Below are 20474 nucleotides of genomic sequence, written 5' to 3' on the forward strand. Positions count from 1 at the left end.
GCTCACTGGGCACTGCTAGGAGCAGCACAGGGCAGGAGGATGCAGGAAGGACCAAGCACCAGGCAAAGAAACCGCAGCTTGAACAAATGCTTTTGACCTGGTAATAAGAAGTGACACCCCACCTCATTCCTTTTGTTCCTTTATTGAAAGTGGCAGATCCCTTTCAATGCTCTTAAAAACTAAAACAGTTGTTGCTTCGAATACTGGACAAAGTCTGTAGGGATTGTTTCCTTTAAAAATTTTACTCATTACACTGCAGTGCATTTGAGTAATAACACAAGGTACCTCACTGACACAACTCGCTACTGTCATGAACAGCGATTTTAAAGCAGCAGGAGCCCTTTCTGCTGGACTGCAGCCTCTGCCTTCAACTCAGTAACTTTTGTGTCTGTACATTAACAGCTCCTCCTCCTGATGGGGAAAAATGGGTTTGTTGTGTTCCTCTTAAGGACGGGCTCCGAGGCTGCTCACCCAGAGAAACACCGCCCTGCAGCAGCTCCAACGCGATGAAGCAGCAGCACCTTTTCTCTACCAGATGAGATCAGTGTGTGCTGAGCCCATATTTATCCATCAGAGAGGAACAGGAAAGGAGCCACATAAGCTAAAGTGAACACCACACATGGGGATGGGGGAACAAATGCTCCTTTTGAGCTCCTTTAAACCCAGCACTTACAACCTGCAGCTCTGAATCAAAGTACCAAAACCCAACCTTTACCACTAACACTGCCTATCTATCTCTCCTTTAAAAAACGCTGAACAGCCGCAGCTTTTGTTCTCAGTGGCTTTGGGGTGAGCCACATCATTCACACAAACATTCAGACAGAAAGATCTGGATATCTAAGGTCTTGCTGACTTAATGGGAATATCTTTACAATTAGTGAGCAGATTGCTAAGCAACCGGCTATCAGAAGTTATTATCCTAAGTCTATTCTTCTAGACCTCGACAGTATTGATTATATCAACCTCAATTAAAAAGTAGCTTTATAAACTAGTACTATACAGGAAGCAAAGCTTGTTGGGATGGCCCTGCCAGAGCACCTTTAAGCAGGCACTGAAGTCGTGGATGTTTCAGTCTCTGCCAGCAACCACCACCCCAGCCTGACAGGTAGAGCAGAGCCCTGGCTCCAGCCAATTCCCAGCTCAGGCAGAAAGAAGAGCCAGAAGGTTCAATTAAGAAGATGGAGAAAGAGGCCTAGAGTGGTTTTGGAAACTCCCACCCACAGCACACGGATGCCACAGCTGCCAGCCATCCCACCTTCATCTTTCTGCAGAGGAGAGGCATTTTGCCCCAGGATCTGCTGCTCAGTGCTGACCTGCCCTTGGAAGAACTGAAGCCCTCAGTATTGGCCATGGGCTGCTGCGCTCCCTCTCCTCTCTCCCTTCTTTTTAATCCTTCTGTGAGGTTTGGGCACGTGCAGCCATCCACTGAGCTCAGAGGTGAGGCCTGCCCAAAGCTGAGCACCAAACCTTCAGCTGCGGAAAGCACCAGGGAAAGAAACCCCAGCAGCTCCAAACCCCAGCATGCCAAACATAACCACCGGCCCCTCCCAGCCCCTGGAGACCCAAGGCAAGTTCTGCTGTTGCCTACATCACATGAACCAACGCCTAATGCAAAACGACGTCCCAGAGCCAAAAAAGCAGCAGTCAGCAAACCCATCCTCCCATGGAACAAGCTAGGGAAGAGCAGCAGCAGCCTACTTGTTTTACTTTGCCTGCTGCTGGAGTCAAAAGCTTTTCTTTACGAGTGTGTGAAGGAGTTGAAAAAATCCTCCGGAACATCCAAGGAGCTGTTCTAACTTTCCCAGAGGCTGTAGTGCACGTAGAGAGCTTGCAAACATACCTGCACTCACACATTACAGCTCACAAACACTTCTGTAGGAAGGGTGGGAGGCTGAACCCATCAGGCTCACCTTTGAAACACACACAGCCCATTAGAGGAGAGTCCCCCCCCCTTCTCCAGCAGGCAGCCATTTACCAATGGGAATCAAACCAAGCCAAAATGGATACATCCATAGGGAAACAATTAAAAACCGCGTTGATTACATTGTAAAAACAATTAGACCACCCATCCAGGGTTCTGTAAAAGGTCTAAATTGTACTTGCATTGCAAACCTCACCCTGGGTCATCATGGAAACACGTGTAATGTGGAGGCTCTGAAATGTCCTGGAGTCCGTAACACAATGTTATATCCAACAGCAGACAGTGGTCTGGATTAGAGATGTAGTTCTTATGAAGCTGGAAAAAATCCTTCCCCCTCTCAGAACAGCAGCAGGGAATGTATTCATCAGCGGGCAGAGGTCAGGTGGTTCCGACTGTGTGAAAACCTTCAAGAAAGAACGTGGAGAAACAGGTCACTGCTGCCACATAACAACCTCACCTGCAGGAGGCACGCACAGCCCAACCAGCACCATGTGAGCAGTGGTGAGGCTGCCTGTTTGCTGACCCTCTGTCATCCAAGGTACATTTGTGAGCATCCCCCTACTCAGCTGGGGGATAAAACCTTTGAGAGCATCACCAGGACATATCTGGTAACCTCTGTGCAGCAGCCAGAGTGCTCTCCTGCCATGATTTTAGATGTTGTCTGCATGAACAGACCCACAGCATGCTTGCTTGAAAGCTGTGATGACTTGGCAACAAGGCCTTAAGGAGAGCCAGTGTTCTCAGTCCGTCTTATCCAAGGCTACATATTTTTGCCTACTTAACAGCATCCTGTTGCCTCTGCTGTCTGGACTGCTCAGCACCACACCTGACCGTAGCTATAGAGCATAACAGCAGTGCAATTTGCTGCCAGCTCTGCCCTGCTGGCACCCACCTTTGCCCCGAGGACCCTCACTCACCTCTGTACCCGCTCCACCATGTGTGCTATCAGTTTGTCAGAGATGCCAGGGCAGGACTCCTCCGCCAGGCTGAAGGCGTTCTCCAGCTCCTCCATAGCTCCCACGTTGCCTCCGGTTTGCTTGTGCTTATCTTTAAGCTGCAACCCAGGAATAGCATGTTAGCTCCTTAGCTCACTGCAGGGAGCGCCTGTCAAGCAGTGCAGACATCAAGTCCCTGTCCCTTGCAGGAAGACTCCAGGAAGGCACCCACATCCTTCAAAACAGCCTTTTTTGTAGGTCAGGAAGATGGGAATGCAAGGTCTGGAATTCAGGCTTTTCTCCAGGTAATAACAGCAATTGAATTCCTTACAGAACAGGCTCTTATGTGCAGCTAAATGTCCTAAATGATACTAGTGCTGGATCGATAGCCCTGAAAAAACACTGGTGTATCTGAACTGGTACAATCACTTTGCTGCTGGGGACAGCCTGGCAGCCAGTCAAACACCAAAGGCTTCTGAACAGGCAGTGATGAAGATCCCAGTTGTTAATCTGAAATGGCTATACCTTCATCATTCAGTTACATCACAGAAACCTCGACACGCTGCTGATGCTGAGCCTGAAGCAGTCTGCCACTGGAAATGCAAGGTCACATTCTCTGTAAGTTTCCCACCATACCCATGTAAGCAGCTCACGCTGCAGCTCCTTCCCTGGCACACACCAGGATGCAGCATGCTAGGCAAAAATCAACCCTGTTTGTAGAACAAGAAGTACCTGCCAGCTAACCCCTGTCTGGCTCAATTAGGCTATGCCAATTAAGGAGCTTTACATAAACCCCATTGCTCTTTGCCTGCAGTTGCACCATCAGCCCTCCTGACTGCTGGAGGTCACCTTTCCTCCCCGGACCAGAAAGCAGGACAACACAAACGGTTTGACGTTACCTGATCAAAGACTGCCTGCTTTGGAGGCAAGAGGAGACACAAGCTGTCCCACAGGGAAGCTGCCCACCCAGTGCCACGCTCTGACGCACGGCTGCAGCCCTTCAGCTGGTGTGTGGGGGCTGTGTTACATCAGCGCCCTGTGCTGCAGAGCAGCTTTCTGAAGGTTAGCAGGTGGCAGAGAGCTGTGCTGCACTACACCATCCAGCCTGGCTCTTATTCTGGCTTGGCCCTCCAGGCCTGAATACTGAGCAGCAAGTCTGGGGCAAAGGAGCCAAAGCAGAAATGGAAGGCCAAGACGTCACCTCCTATCTGATATCAGCACAGTGGTGCTGCTAAAGAGAAGCCCACAGGTGCACTCAGTGGTTTGAAGAGCTCACAGCTCTTCCCAGAAGGCTGCTAAACAGACAGGACTGAGAAATGGTTAGCAATATGCTGCACAACAAGCAGTACCTTCTGCTTCACGTGCTGATTTCTGCAGTCAGGCACAGTGGACTATGGAAAAGGCCAGTCAGCACAATCCATAGAGTCATTAGGATTGGAACAGACATCTGAGATCTAGTCTGTCAGCTCCCCTTTTCCCAAGCAGTGCTGTCTCAAGGATGGAATGCCTGCTTTCCTGAACAGCCTCTGCTTTTTGTCCTAAAGCAGTAAGTCCTCTTTCCACATAAAACTCTTTTCCCAAGTCTAGTGCAAAGTCCAGAGACCATCTTTGAGAAAGCAGAGCCCTGGAACAGCATCAGGATATAGAAAAGAGCAAGTCCTCAGGAGCAGCAAAAGGTCTCTGTGACTGGCTCCCCAACAGAAGGCATCCTGGATCCCGGCACACTGCATCTATATAAGGTATTTCTTACTAAGAACCCCCATTTCTACTCTCCTGCTGGGAACAGCAGCTAAAGGTCACTGCCAGAGGGCTCCATTATGATCATCTTCCTCTTTCCTTCCCTTAAAACATCACCCACTCAGAAAGCCAATTACGGACATTATCCTGTCAATAACTGTAGCTTTTACTGCACCTCCACATCCTCACCCAGAACACAAGGTAACAAAATAGTGAACTTTCCAACTCATTTTCCTTGTCCGTCTATGACAGGCCATACAGTAGGTCACCCCTTAGCTTTGGTACCTTAGCAACAGAAGATGGCCCAGTAGTTGGCAGAGCCAAGGTCCTACTCACCTCCCCAAAGACTGGGTGGACAAGTGTGGAGAGACACTGTGACCGTGGTTGTCTCTTGATGGGCTCAGAAGGCTAGAAATCAAGGAAAAAAGATTCAAGCACAGGCAGAGGCTCCCCAGATACACATGCTGCAAAGCTTTTGTTAATTTCACTGCACCTCAATGGCAGTCCCCTCACCAGGTCTCAGGAAAACTACAGCTTATGTTACCATGAGGCCATAGAGAAAAGCTCTGGGGCACCAGCCTCGATACTGGACTAAAGCAAACTATAGACAGAACTGGCATGATTGGCAGCTTCACCAAGCCCCATGAGATGGTGTTAGCTTAGCTCGCTTCTAAAGGAACAGATGGCAACCAGACCTTCTGGGAACCGTGAAGTGCCATTCCTTTGTGCAGCTTGCCCAAGGAGTTGGGACGAATAGTTGGTGGGAATGTCCAGATTGGGCCCTGGTCTCCATCCTCTGTGTCTCCATCACTGCCAACGAAAAGGGGGAGGAGGTCAGCACAAAGCTTCAGCTCCAGTTTTATCTATGCACTGTTGTAGTCACAAGCTCTCCCTCACACAAACACAAATATACAAGTATTGCCACAGTTATAAAGCCTGAAGCTCTTTGAAAGGAGATATATAGTTGAATGCACATAAAATACAGGCAACGAGAGCCTTGTTTCACTACATCAGATGTTTCTCCTTACTACTTTTGGTTCCTTACACTCAGGAGGTGTAGAGGTTCCATGGATAAGACTAGACTACCAGGCTCCACTGAAGCAGGAGGAGGTACAAGCCTGTTTCTTCAGGCAGCAGTCACTCCCACAAAAGCAGATGCTCACATGTTTGCCTGGCTATGATACGATCTCCAACCCAGGTGGGGAAAAGGACCTCAGTAGCCTGCACCTGGGGTACGTGTGGCATAGGAGGGGCATCCTCCATGTGCAATGTGTACATACATGTCAGAATCACCAGAACTTGAATCTTCTCCATGGCCCTCTGACTTCCAGCGCTTGAATCTGTCAATCAACTCCATTAGGAATGAGGTTTTCTTGGTGTAGCGTGTGATGAATTTGTGCTTTAGCAACTCTTTAGCTGTTGGCCTCTGGAATAAATAAGGCAAGCTGCATCTGACCATGTCTGTACAATAAACGTGCAAGTGCACCTACCACCTTCAATGCTTGCCAGTCTGCAAGCTCAGTACTGCTTTTTCTTCAGCAGAGAGCAAGTATTGCCCTACAGGGGCATTACAGATACTCTACCCAAAGGCAGAGGTGGACAGCAATACTCACAAATCTAGGATCCTTATTGAGGCAGGCTTCCACAAACTCCTTGAAGGGTTTGCTGTGGTGACCTTCAAGTGTTGGAGGATTATTTTTGGGGATCAGGAAGAGAACCCTCATAGGATGGAGGTCAGAATTTGGAGGCTCTCCCTTTGCTAATTCAATGGCTGTAATTCCAAGGGACCATATGTCTGCCTAAGAGAGGAGCAAAGATCAGTGGCTAAAAAGCAGCAAGGAGCAATTCTGCAACACGGAAGCATGCAGGGCTGATGAGCAGCTGAAGGGCTCATCATGTATGATCACATAGAGTGCTTCACAACTAACAGACAAACTTCTACAGACCCTGAACGACAGGAAAGTACACTACAAGCAGCGTTTCCAGTCCCTGTATTAACCCTACCGCTACCTGCAGCAGCATCAAGTAATCCTCCTGCTGTAGCTCACCTTGAAGTCATAAGCAGACTGTTTGATGACCTCTGGTGCCATCCAGAACGGAGTCCCTACAAAGGTGTTCCTCTTGATTTGTGTATCTGTCAGTTGCCCAGCCACTCCAAAGTCAGCCAGTTTCACATCTCCTTGTTCCGAAAGGAGCACATTGGCAGCTGTTGACACAAATAAGCATTAAGTCCACTACTTCCTGAGTCATCTGCAACCCACACAGGACTGAACACTGGGATGTCCCACAACATTCCCCCCCCCCCGCCATTCTTTGCCTCCATGTAAACCTCAGTTTGGATTCCTGGTATCAGCCTCATCCCCATGCTCAGACCTCTGCTGGGTAACACAGAATACTTCTGTGGTATTAACAAGGAGTAGATGTGAAGGGCCACACAATTACTACATGTGATTTCTGGACACACAAAGGAGAGGCACTTGGCCCAAGGTACCTCAAATGAACTTTACTTTTTTTCCCTCACCCTTCAGCAGCATTCAGTCCAAGTTAAACAGCAGATACCTGAAAGCAGCTCACTCATCCTGGCCTTGTACCACTTCCCACTCACTCAGCTTTAAGAAAGCAGCACTGCTCAGGCTCTGGAGAGGGAGGTGTGCTGTAGGACTGCAGAGCCAGCAGCTAGAGAAACTTGCAGTGTCACGTACACAACAAAATCCTTTCTGTGTCTCCCTGCATGAGGTTTCCTCATTCCACTCGTTCACATGCCCTCCCGCAGAGGGTCAGGCAGTGAGCATCCAGCATTGCCCTCTCTCTGTCCTTTGATGCTCTGCTCCTGATGTTACTCTCCTTTGAGAGGCAGGTGCCAGATCTCTCTGTACTGCACAGGGCCAGCAGCCACAACAATCAGGACAATAGGACACATGCAGCCCTGACTTTCCCAAGCTATGAACCCTGCCTGAGGACACCACCACAGTAAGTCTTCATCACGATAACCAGCATGCACATGCCTTGGCATCATCAGAAAAGCAAATAGCCAGACCTAATATCAGCCAGCTGATATTTGAGCACGCCATTCACTGACTCCTTCACTTTAATACCCTGTGTCCATCCAAACTACAAGTGTCAGACAAGAGCTACAGATCCTTACTGTTGCACTACACCCTGAAGACAACAAAAACATCAGCTGCAATAAAATGAGAAGTACCAGATTCAGAAACAAGCAACCTAACAAGAAATGTAATACTAAGAAATAGTCTTGGAAACCTCTCAGATTTGTTCTGCATCATCCTCCTGAATTTACGTTTGAAGTATTGCTCCTACCTTTGATGTCCCTGTGGATCTTCCTCTCAGAGTGCAGGTAATCCAAGCCCTTTAGGATTTCCCTCAGGATAGTAGCTATGTACGTCTCTTCCAAGGGCCCTGGCTTTAGCTGAAAAAGGGCAGGAAGACAACTTAAAGAGTGAGTGATGCTTGCATTTTCAAGCCTCTCCATTTGTTACTTGGAAACCTTTGTCAAGCAGACCATACTCAGCAGGAAGCACTGCCTGCACACAGCCCGGTGCACATCTTATTCTATAAGCAGAATGCCAGACTTTGCACCTGGCTACATGACATGGAAAATCTTTGGAGGCTTTTCTGTTAGTCTAGTAAAGGCTTCCCAGACAAACAGCAGGATACTCATCTCTTGCTCTCACTTGGAAATACACTGGTGAACAGAACACCTTATCTGCTTCGGTGGATTAAGCCTCTTTGCCAGCAGGCAGGAGCTGAATTTCAGCCATCATAACATCAGTGAGAACTTCTGCCTTCTGGCTGTGGAGTGCCAGGGTACTGTATCACAACTTTGCTCCCTCTAATCAGTTCTCCTCTAAACAAGCCCTGCCTTCTGCTGTTGATTACAGGTCCCCCTGCTGCACCCTTCCTCCAACTCAGTGCAGGCTCAGCAGTTTTCACTATATGACCTTCGTTCCTTCTGGAAGAACAGGCTTTATAGTCCCAAAGAGAAAAACAGAATCCTGTGAAAGAACACAGCACAGCAGAACTTTTTTTGTGTGTTTACTATCATTAGTGTTCCCCTGAAGTCTGAGGCAGCTTGTTAGACATGATCAGTATTATTAGCACCTGTAAATCCCAACTGTAGGCCAGGCCAGGTCCCTGCCAAGCCTGATGTCATGCAAGCACTGAACCAACTCCTGGCAGGCACAAGACTTCAGTTAGGTGAGCTGTGCATTTATGTTGCTCAAGAACAACTTACTGCTGTCAAATTTCATTTCACTGTTTTTTTCCACTGTAAAGCAACAGAACGCCCTGGAGAATTGTGTTTCAACAGCTGAGCTCCATGCAAACATTTCCTCTGTCCTGGGATATGCATAACCAGCACATCCGCCCTGCACTGCCTACCCTTCAGGCACAGGGCTGTCAAAAAGACATCACACATCAAGTCAGCATCTGCCTTATGGGCATTTCACAAATCAAAACTTCAGCCAAGATATGTCAGGGCCCAGAGCTTACCACACACTTACCAAATCCAAGGCTGAACCTCCTCCCAGGTACTCCATGATTATCCACAGCTTGGTGCCCTGCAAGTAACAGCACAGTCCAAGAGCAAAGACAGCATTAAGACCAGGCAGACAAGCAGAACACTTGAGGTGAACAGCCCCTGTACACAACACAAGGAATGTTGCCTGCCGTGGCTCTCAAGAGGCAAAAGAGGACCTGCTCCTGCCCCCAGCATTTCTTTGTCTTCACTTCTGCTTAAGCAAGCTTAGTAACACTACAGGCACCAGACTGCAGGGAGATAAGCATATTGTCAGGCTGGAGCCATTCAGCATCACTCCAACAGATCTAGCACATTTTGCCAGTGACAGGGGAGCTTTGCAGCCTTTGATCACACTAACAGGATTCCAGTTTGAAGGGTATGGTCAGCAAGGCACTTACTTTCTCCCTAGAGAAGATATTTCCAGACTGAGGAGATAAACAGCTGGTCCACAAAACTACAGCTTTCATGGTGGTTTTGGCAGAATGCTGAGAAAATGCATTATCGACTGTGAAAAATATGCAAGGAATAATCGGGATCCAAAGAGCTCAAGGACTGCTGTGCCATACAGCCAGTGATAAACATGCCTCCAGCAGCTGCCATCACCATTAGGAACTTCTACTGGGGGTTCCCGAACCTGTTTTCATGGGGAACAACATCACCTCGTTGCTGCACCACTCCTTCAAAGACTCAGACCCTGTTCTTTTCATTATTTCTTCAACCCTTCAGTACTTCCTTCCCTGCTCCTGTTCCCTTATAAGGTAGGGAGTGTGGTAAGAGAGCTCCAGACCTTGATATGTGTAAGTGCTGCCCCACACCTGCCTGCTAGCTTGCAGTGGAAATGAAACAGGCTTGAAGGTTTCAAGCCATCCACTGGAAGCATCCAGTGCTCCGGTGGAAATATCACAATCACAAGATCAAGACAGGCTCCTATTCTTTTCAGAGATAGCCTGGATCCTTCTACAAATGTAAAGCCCTCAGTGCTACTACCTTAGAACTGTGGTATTTCCATAAAGCATTCCACAAATTTCCTTTTGAGGATGCTCAGATAGAGGAGGGATCTGCCTTTTCAGTGAGGAGTTTGCTCTTCACTCAAGTACCCTGCTCTTGGGGCCGCACCAGGAACCTCATTTCCACATGCAAGTGTCTTGAAGACCAGCCTCATATGAAAACTACACACACACAGTGGGCAGAGCCACTGCTGCTCCTGCTGCCACACTGGCTCGATGCCCGTGGACTGGGACCTGAGTGCCAGCTGCGGGTCCTGCAGAAGCCCAACCCAGTCCCCAAACTGCCGGCAAGAGAATTACCATGGCCTTGTCCTACCTTCAAGTAGGAGCCATAATACCGGGTGATGTAGGGACTGTCACACTGGCTGAGCACCGTAATCTCCTGCTGAATGTCCTCGATTTCATCCTCAGCCTCCTCCAGATCAATAATCTTGATAGCAACCACCTCCTTGGTGCGGTTGTCGATCCCTTTATACACCTCACCGAATGATCCTTTGCCAATCCGCTCCAGCTTGGTGAACAGTTCCTCAGGATCCACCCTGGAGTGCTAAAGGAGAAAGGAAATAAGGCAAAAGTCAGCAAGTCCCACAGCAGCCTGCAGAGCACCGTGCATATCAGATCTGTTTGCCTTGCATCTTCTATCTACACATCATTGTGTTGTTCTATCTACACAACATTGTGTTGTTGAATTCACCTGAAGCCCACAGGCCCTACATGGTCTCCATGGGCTCAAAAACGTATCACAGAACATGTCTAAGATAAGAGCTGAGGCAGACTTTTACATGGGGTCTGTGCCCCCTGCAGATCACAGCTGGGGAGGAACAAGAGAGAGGCCAGAAAGGAGAATGTCAGCAGGATCCATTCCTAAGGCAGCAGCTCCTTTGGGACCAGACTGATGTGGCATGCAGCTCAATTACAGGCACCAAACTGGGGCCAAATGAGCTTCATGAGCAAGGATGCATCCATACCTGAATGAAAGGCAGGTGAGGTGTATCACAACCAGACTCTGAAGGCTGGGATGAGAAAATGGGCACAAGTCAGAGGCCATCAGAAGTTCACAAAGATGTTTCCCTTCTCACATTCAAATATTTGACTGATTTGAACCGATTTTCACCTTCCCTACTTGTTTGGAGGGCAACACACTCCAGCAATGCAAACACCAATTGCCATCAGCTGCCTTTACCGTAGCCTGGATTTCAGGCAGACCCAGCCCTGATGGAGCCTCGCATCTCTCAGAAGGTCAGAGCAACAGAGGGAGGAACAACAACAACAAGCACAAGAGAAGGAGGAAGAATCATGCTCTGATGCTCTTTCATTCAGTTCAGCTGCACACCAGGAGGGCCTGCTCTGCTTCATGCTATTAAAAGGCTCTTTGTGATTCATTTTTCTACCTTAAAAAATAAGGTCTAGTTTAAACAAAAGAGAAAAAAATATATATATATCTGGAAAATACAGCTTGACCTACAGGAAGCAAACAGTGGTTACAGGGAGTTCTCCACACCCAGAACTTCTCAGTCTCACCTCACATGTCACCCAGAGGGACCACTCCCATGCGAGGACCTTGAGCTGGGCAGAGATTTTATCTGAGCACAAGGCAGGGTGTTTGTGCATCTAACACCAGGTTTAGCAGCATCCCTGGGTGCTGCTTACTGATTAACCAAGCAGTCCTTACACGTTGCCTGCCTTCTGCACCCAGCATGTTGCTATAGGGAGTAAGCTTCACAGTCAGCTCACTCAACAGGATTTCCATGTGCAATCCAGTCCAAGATACAGATAGATAACCAAATATCCTTCTGCATCCATGGCAACACCCAAACAGGCTGTATTTGAACAAACTCACTGGGAACAGACTGGAGGGGATAGGCAGTGAGGATATGAGCTGGAGATACATAACAGACTGGAGAGAGTGAAGGGAAGGAAGATCTGAGCTTGAGAAGTGCCAGGAACCAGCACAAGAACAACAGCTGTGGTGCAGAATGAACAGCCTGGCTACATGCAGTTCCCACCTGTTGGCCACTTAAGCAGGATGGGGCAGCAAAGTGGCCCAGGCACTGCCTCACTGTGCTGGAGAAACACCACTCATCCCACCAGCCACTAAGGAGAGAAAAAGAACCATCTCTGGGTAGCAAGCCTGCAAGGAAACCCCCCTGTCCTCCTACCTGGATCATTTTTCTATGAGTAAAGAAAGGACAAGGTATGAGCTACTGCTTCCTTCTCAGCCTTGTGCAGCACATCAAGGAATTGGGGATGTAACTCTCCAATGGGACATCAAACAGAAGAGCACTGGCTGCTGCAGGCAGCTTTTGGGACAGCCAGCAGTTTGTGTTGCAGGCTCCGTCATCACAGGCAGCTTCCTGAAGAAGCGTCTATACTTTGAGGTAGCTGTATCATGCTTTCTGAGGAACAAAGCAGCTCAGGCCGGGGTGGTAGAGGAGACAGACCATGACAAGAACAAGGCTGCCTACAGGAACAACAGAACTGGGAACACAGCTGGATTCAGAGCTTTAAAGACTGCAGTGCAAATACATTATCGAGAGGGTAGAGCTCCCAACAAAGGCCCACTGTGCTGTATGTACACAGCAAAGGTCAACCAAGAGAAGAGAGTACCTAGCTGGCCTAGGCAGAGGCACTGAGATAAAGCAGCTTAGGGATCTGCCTAAGGTAATCCGGCACATGGGCAATAGCTAAGGAACCAGAGACAAGTGAAGGCCCTTACATTCCAATCCAAGTCCTGTGTCTCTTTATTTTTACAGCACCTCCTCACCACTGCTTAAAACTTGGCTAACAGAATGTATGGAAACTGTTGAGTCCCAGCCTGAACCATTGATTGAGCACCTGGGCAAAGGACCTGGCCAGCCCTGGATGCACAGGTGAAGGCAATGCAGCAGTGAGACTAGAAGGGGTACAGCCTGGCTGCATCTCTCTTAGACCCCATTTAAGGGCTGACTGCCTCTGGGGAAGGATCTTTTTCTGGAGGTCTCTCCTTGGTGAAGCTTTCCTCTGCAAACTGAGACTCTTCTGATCCAGGTGAGCAATCTTCTTTCTTTCCTTTGTAGCACCTCTCTGTTGTGCCAGCCCTCCCATCATCATCACACATTTGTTGTAATGCCTTTCCCATTGCACCGATCTAATTGCTACACACAACTTCAGGCCAATTCCTGCTGCTCTTCCAAGAAGCCTCAATTAAACAGATTATGAGGTGCCACCGAGGATTCCAGAAGAGACTCAAGGAAGGGATAGATAACACATACTGCTTTCCTATTTTAGCACTGGAGTTATCACAGTATGACAAACTCTGAAGACACCTGACATCTGCCTAATGTACAGATTAGATAACCAGAACTTTGATAGCTTCTATTATTGAATGCTGCCTAAAAACAAAGCTCCACTCAGAGCAAGCCACTGCACCAACAGAGCTCAGCTCCCTGCCTCGAGCAGGCAGTATCCTTCTTCATTCCTTGTTTCTCTCCCTGCAGCGTGACTCATTCAGGCACTAAATTTGCATTCAATTCCACCAGTACTTTGAGGAAACGGTGTGTGTGAAAGGCAGCATGCAAAGCAAAGATGCATTGCAAATCAATTTTAAACCAGGAAAGGTTTGGAGGAAGCATCATCTCAAACCACTGAAGTACACCTAGAGGCAGAAAAGACTCTGGTCAGCCTGGTCTGGTGGTTGGTGACTCTGCCTATGGAAGGGAGGTTGAAACTGGATGATCATTATGGTCCTTTTTAACCCACTCTGTGATGCTATGGCTCTGGGGGGACCTGAGAGTGGCCTTTCAGTACCTGAAGCAGGGCTGTAAGAAGGAAGGACACAGACTCTGCCTGCTGTGATAGGATGAGGGGAAGCGGTCCCAAACTAAGAGAAAAGACTCAAGCTGGATATTGATAATGAAGTTTTTTACAGTAGGGGGGGTGAAGCGTTGGCACAGGTTGCCCAGATTGGTGGTGGTGCCCCATGTCTGCAAACACCCAAGGTCAGGATGGACGGGGCTCTGAGCACCTGATGGAGCTGTATGTGTCCCTGCTCGGTGCAGGCTGTTGGAGCAGATGGCCTTCAAGGGGTCTCCTCTATGACTCTATATAAAGAAAAGCACCCAGATTTCTCCCTAGGGATCAGCACAATGCACTGACACCTGCCAACCGTCAGACATACCCACAGCCAAGCCCAGAAGAAAGCCGATCCGAGCTGATACCATTCTGTGCTCCAGCTTTTAGCCCTGAGTCATGACATCATCTCGTGCCATCACAACAGCGGGATGTACCTACAGCCCGAGGCCTCACACGGCATCACACGGGATGGAGGAGACCTTACGACGGTGACACCGACGGGCAGCACTGAGGCTACAGACGCCGGTGTCCATTGCGGTTTGCCGTGCAGCAGAGCGGCCCCATATGAAGGCCGTGGGCAGCAGCCAGCAGCAAACAAAGCGCGGATGGATGTGCTGCGGGGAGCAGCGGAGCCGTGCACGGGGCGGCCCTTACCTGGCTGCCGAAGTCCCTCAGGTGCGCCATGCTGGATCCGTGGGGCCGCGCTCCTCGGCGTTCAGCTGCGGGAGACAACACGGCGGCTCTGCCCGGTCCCGTCTCGCCCCGCCATCCCCGCTCCGCCCCTTGCTGTCCCCCCTTCCCCCAGCCCCCACCTACGGCCCTGGTTCGCCGTGCGCCGCCATGCCGACAACAGCCGCCCCGGGACACCGAGCTCGGCCGCGCCGCCGGGAGGAAGCGGGAGGGGAGGCCGCGCCGCGATGCCTGCTGGGAGATGTAGTTCTAGCCCCGCCCAGAGATACAATGGGGCCGCCCCTACGGACTGCATGTCCCGGCGGGCTGTGCGCGGGGCGGAAGGAGGGGCCGAGGGAAGGGGAGGTGCGGGCTACAGCTCCCACGTGCGGCGGGTGTCGGGGAGCGGCGATAGGGGTCGGTGCTGGGGGTCGGTGCTTGTGACGGCTGCCTTTAGGGTAAGCCATAATGAACGGCCCTGCCCGGCTAATGGCCGCCTCCGGGAGCGGTCAGGGCTGCCGGGTGGGTCTATGAACACGGACTCGCTTTGGGTTGTTTTGTCGCTGCCACCAGGTGGCAACCGCGGATCGCAGCGCTGAGCCCCGCGCGGCCCCGTGGGGATGCACGGTAACAGCTCGGCCCCAATGGCAGCTGGTGCATTGAGCGCAGCCGTGCGATGAGCTGCCCACAGTAGTGGCAGACAGAGCTCCAAACCGAAGTGCTCGTCCCTTCGGTGCAAGGCATTGGGCTGATGGGCTGCACTCCACCTGGTAGGCATGAAGTGACCACTGTGTGATGGCAGCCATGAGCTGCTCCGGGCCTTAAACCTTGTCCTTGCATCTCCTACAAGGATCAGCTTTAAAGGGAACCTGTCCATGCCTAAAAGAACACACTGAGTGAGTGCTGCAGAAGCCTATTTGCTCCTATGGTTCCCCTTCCAGAGCCTTTAGGTGCATGGAAGCTGCATCAGGCTGCTAGAGCTCCAGCACTCTTGTTCCTGCCTACAGACTGTAACTACAAGGCTCAGTGTTGTGAGACACTCTTTCCCTGCTGATATCATGGCTCTTAAGACTCTTTTGAGTGTTCAGCAAAGAAAAGGGCCTTTATCTCCCAATTCTGCTGCTGAAGTGGAATAAGCAGGAGTGGCTCTTGCAGCTGTGAAGCTCCGTGTGGAGCTGACTCCTGGGTTGGCTCAGCATCTTTTCCCTCCCAGTGACTAATCCTCAAATTAAGCCAGGCTCCTTCCAAGCTGAGAGCACAGAGCGCTTGTTCTTCCAAACCATGTTCCTGTGCAGCAGCAGAAAACAGCTGATGAAGCTGAATCTTAAACCCTCGCAGACGTCTGTGCTCTGCTTAGGCAGGAACGGATACAGCTGATGGATCTGCAGGGATACTTTGCCTTCCCAGCTGGTCTCTTCTCACTGCCCTGATAACAGGAGACCCCAGGGTGCCCCTGCTTAAACAGGGTGAATGACAGGAGCCGGTGATGGGGGTGAGCTGCACAGCAGCCAGCACCTGGGGATAGAGCTGGCACTCACTGAGCACTCAGAGAGACAGCCTTGTCTGGAGCCACAGCACAGCTATGGAAATTAGCACGTCTAGTCTTTGAAATAGAACAAAGTGCTCTGCTGGAACCAACAGCGTGGCATCCTGCTTTCACTCCCTACCTGCATCTAAACTGGAGGGTGTGGAGGAATCCATTTGGAGCTGTTCACTGCGGGAAATGAGAAGAAAGAGATGGCAACATGCAGAATCAGGAAAGGAATGTGCTATAATTGCCTGCCATTGCCTGTGCAGATGGGCCAGCCAGGGGCAGAGTGCTCAGCTCTAATTGTGATTGAACCACACTATACTCAGAAATCTTTGCAGTCCAGATGACAGCCTCACTCATTCTCCTGAGATGCTTCTGACCTCTTCCGAGTTCAAGGTTTCCTCTATGAGACCTTCATGCTTTTCATGCCATTAGACTAAAATATCACACTACGTGGAAGTGATTACTTGGAGATACACACTCTGAGAAAAGAGCTCTCGTGGTGCATATCCGAGACCCTTTGTGCAAGGGAAACCCAGCAGTCCATGCTTTGTTAAGGAAAGATTCCTCTTGTATTTATCCAGACACATTTTTAAACAGAAAGATGCACAAAATGAATCGTTTCAGGACATCGTTTCTCAGATGAGGATTTGGGGAAGGCTTTTGTGTCTTGTGTGATAAGAAGCTGCAAAGCTACTTACTCCTTTATGCATCTTTCTGATGTGGGGCTTGATGCCAACGTTGAAACTCTGTCCTTTGCTGGACCAGAAGAACCATTGGCAGCACTATGACATTAATTTCTGCAAGACTAAGTGATAATTCAGGCAAATTAGTGAATAGGTCTCACACTGCAGTGGCCTGATCTCATGGCTCCTTCTAGAAATGAAATTCTTCAATCCCAAGCATATATTTCTCCTATTAAAAACACTGGGCATGTGGCAGTGCCGGCAAGAAACGTGGCAGTGTGTTGGTTCTGTCTTGCTCTGTGGTTATCAGGACACAAGAAACCAGACCTTGGATGTAGAGGTGCCTTAGGAACGTGCAAGAGAAGCTTGTACGGATGCTGTGCAGGTCCGCACGAAGCTGTTTTCTCTCTCCAAACTGAAGGTAAACATTTCCCACTTCTTTAAAATCAAGAAGCTCTGCCTGTTGAATGACTCACACCGAACATCAACCCTGTGTTGTCACTGCTGGTAGAGGGGCACCTCTGTCCCTTAAACCACAGATGTTCAACAGGAAGCATGCAGGGCTGCACAGAGCCTGTCAGCCTGTCTGCGGCGGCCTCTGAGAGCAGTGGGAAGCCATGCAACTGGCTGTGCTCCCTCTTGGGGCAGGTACACACAGCTTGCTGCTCTCTGATACAATTCAATGTGTGACCTGACTGTTTGTGGCTGCTTTCAAATCCTCTTCACCATGAGGGATGATGTTAAGCAACACTGCCCCTCCTGCAGGACAAACAACCATTCACTTGCAGCTTCTTGGGCATGGCTGATGGGTTAGTGATGGGACTTGGTGATCTTGGTGGTCTTTTCCAACCTTAGTGATTCTATAGTTCTATCCTGAAGTATTTTGGGGCCTGAAAGTCCCTCTGCTCACTTTAGCAGAAAGCAGTGACATCAACAAGGTACCTCCCTCCCCCAGAACTGCAGTTTTACGTATTTCTTCTTCATTCCTTGGAAACGCTTCCCCTAATTCTGGTTTAACTGATTGACCTCGTGTACTGCAGACTTCAGGTTTGAGCTGGCTGTGGTTCTGGGACCATGGAAAAGGCCATTGGTGTCAGAAGCTGCTTATTCATTTCAGCAGTTGACTCAGTTCAGTAGCTGCATCAAACGTGTTCTTTTTCCTTTGCTTTGTTTTGTCTCAGGTGCTTCATGAATTCTAACAGCCTTTTCGTGTTTGCTCTTTTAATTTAGCATGTCAAGACATCATTTGTTTCTCTTTATCTCTAATTGCATTTGGATCACTCTTTGGTGGGGGGAGGGCATACACCAAGTGACACAAAGCACGAATAACCTAAGCAGAACATGGCATGCTTAGCACCCATGATACATTCAGATTTCTCAATTGTTTCTGCTATAGAATTGCTTTAGTACATCATTTTCCTCCTTTGTATAGCCAAGAGGGGAAACGTAGCACTGAGCTGTGCTTACTTGCAAGCAAACAGGTCTTAATTCCTGCGAGTTGCTGAGGCTCACCCTGCCCGAGAAATGAATGCAAAAACAGATTAAAATCAGTGACCTCAAACGAGATTTCCTGCTTGCTGATTCCGAAATACGATTAAAATTGACTCCAATTGCTTTGTCTGAAGTGGGCCCACCCTGAGCATCATTAGCAGTGACTCTGAGCACCTGGCCAGCAGTTTGCTGGCATTCCAACACACAGTGATGGGAGCTGATCCATGGCAGCACTCAGGGGGGTGGCTCAGGAGCAGCAGAAGCTCTTGGTTTCATGCTGTGGAGGCCACTGAAAGTAGTGCTGGGGCTCTTCAAAATTATCTTCAAGTTTCCCTCCTTGACTTTCAGAATCAGGTAAATGCTCCAGCTCAAAGCTTTCCAAGTCCAAGTAAGGGAAATGCTGGAGTTCAAAGCCAACAGATGTAAGCTAACCTTGCTTTGGGCACTCGCCCTTCTGGTAGAAGGAGGGGTGACTGTCCTGGCTGTTCTCCAAAGCTGATCAGGATGGCTCAGTCTCAGGTAACAAGAAGTTGCAGTCTCTTTTCTTTGTTTTTGTTCATTAAGTCTCTCCCATCACAACTTGTGAAAGCTGTAATCATGGGAGCACTGGGAAAGCTGTACTTGGTGAGCTGTCTCTGTTCTTGCACAAGGCTCTGGTGATTACCTCCTGGCAGCATCCATCTGCCTTGTGCAATGCACTGGGCAGTTCCAAATCACTGCAGCTGCACTTGTGTATGCAGAGGCGACAGTAGGGCTGCGGCTTCATGGACACTTGTCTGATGGCAAAGCTGAAAGGGTTTCCTTCTGCTTCCCTGCCCAGCTCTAGAGGCTGTGTCTTTCCAAAAGTCAGCAAGGGCTTAAGTTAAAAGCAGAGCTGCGTCTTGAGTGTGCAGAAATACTTTGGGGCATGTTTAGGGCATGCAGATGCGTGCAGAGCAGACTCCCTCCTTGCTGTCAGCTCCAGCAATCCATTTGCCTGTGTAGGACATGGCTGTGCCCCAGCACGTGTCTCCAGGCTGCACATCAATGCGTCAGAGCTCATAAATGCTGCTGAGCCACTGTGGCACCCATCTGGGCTCCTGAGATATCAGGGTCAGTGCAGGCAGAGGCGCTCACCTGCCTTTACCTGTCTGCACTTGAGAGCATCCCTGCATGGAGGTGGGACCTGCTTCCCATTTGGGGAGCGACTGGTTGCTGCAGTGAGGCCAAGGCTCATCCTCTGCCCTTGTACCTTAGAGACTGAGAGGGGAGAGTCCACTTTGCTCTCTTGGGGATGTTGACTTCATCCAGTGCTTTCTGCTTTTTCTGTTTTAGTGGTATAGTATGTAAATAGGTTGTTTGTGCCTTTTGAAGCACAGCTAGGAGCTGCTCTTTTGCTATGGCTTGATACCTGAGTGGCAATGGTTGTGATCTTAGGAAATCAGATTCGGGAATAAGGGGGGAGATGATGAGGATTCAGCTCATAGCACTGCTTAGTAGCAGGAAGTTCATGCCAGTTTCCCATCAGTGGGGTTGTATCCTACTCCTGGAGTACAGCATATCTTTGTATATATGTATCAATACGTATGTATATAGGCGTATTTATAACAGGAGAGTTGTGCCTACAAACACCAGTGATGAGCATGACAGCTAAGAGAAGAGAACATTGGTGTTAATGATAAGCTGTCAGATCCCTAAGTAGTGGATTGCTTAATAATCCTGATGAGTGTAAACCACCAGACCTGTGTCTTTGAAGGTGAACCGTCTGGAGGCTGTGGAAGGTAACATTCCATACGACACAGCCCCTTTGTTCTGCTATAGGACACACAGCACTGCAAGATGCTGCTCAGGGCAATCCATTACACAGAGTACTGCAAATACCTGCCTGGGTTCCATGAGGCTCTGAACAGAGCGCTTCAGAATTGAGGGGAAAGTTCAAAAACCCTCTGTGTTCTGCATGGGTGCCATTATGTTGCTACTTCCATGTATTGTTTTCCTGTTGCAGCTGGCACAATGTTTCTGTATGAAAAGGGCTGTTTCTTCTCATCTTGCTGATCCTCCTGGTTCTGAAGCTATAGTGTGACCCTGTGGGCACTCTTGCAGCAATAAGGGATCCCTTCCCAACACGACCCAAGAACTGCTGCCTAAAT

General features: G+C 49.4%; 1 protein-coding gene across 2 annotated transcripts; it reads right to left on the minus strand.

Moving 5' to 3' along the window:
• Positions 1-126: 126 nt before the first annotated feature.
• Positions 127-14836, minus strand: STK25 (serine/threonine kinase 25). 2 transcript variants are annotated; one of them, XM_085512788.1, is made up of 12 exons: positions 14785-14836; positions 14623-14687; positions 10454-10684; positions 9114-9170; positions 7912-8020; positions 6642-6799; positions 6207-6392; positions 5874-6019; positions 5289-5403; positions 4930-5001; positions 2839-2975; positions 127-2325 (listed from the first exon to the last, which is right to left on the minus strand). In XM_085512788.1, the coding sequence occupies exons 2-12, from the start codon at positions 14650-14652 to the stop codon at positions 2286-2288; spliced, it is 1281 nt and encodes a 426-aa protein (XP_085368914.1). In that variant the 5' UTR covers positions 14653-14687; positions 14785-14836; the 3' UTR covers positions 127-2285. The 2 variants fall into 2 exon arrangements, with proteins under 2 accessions (XP_085368914.1, XP_015726564.1); XM_015871078.3 differs by having other exon boundaries at positions 14781-14836.
• Between the last annotated feature and the right edge of the window lie 5638 nt (positions 14837-20474).

Source organism: Coturnix japonica, chromosome 12 (assembly GCF_054131305.1).
Source record: "Coturnix japonica strain WE chromosome 12, WE-NBRP24, whole genome shotgun sequence".
NCBI lineage: Eukaryota > Metazoa > Chordata > Aves > Galliformes > Phasianidae > Coturnix > Coturnix japonica.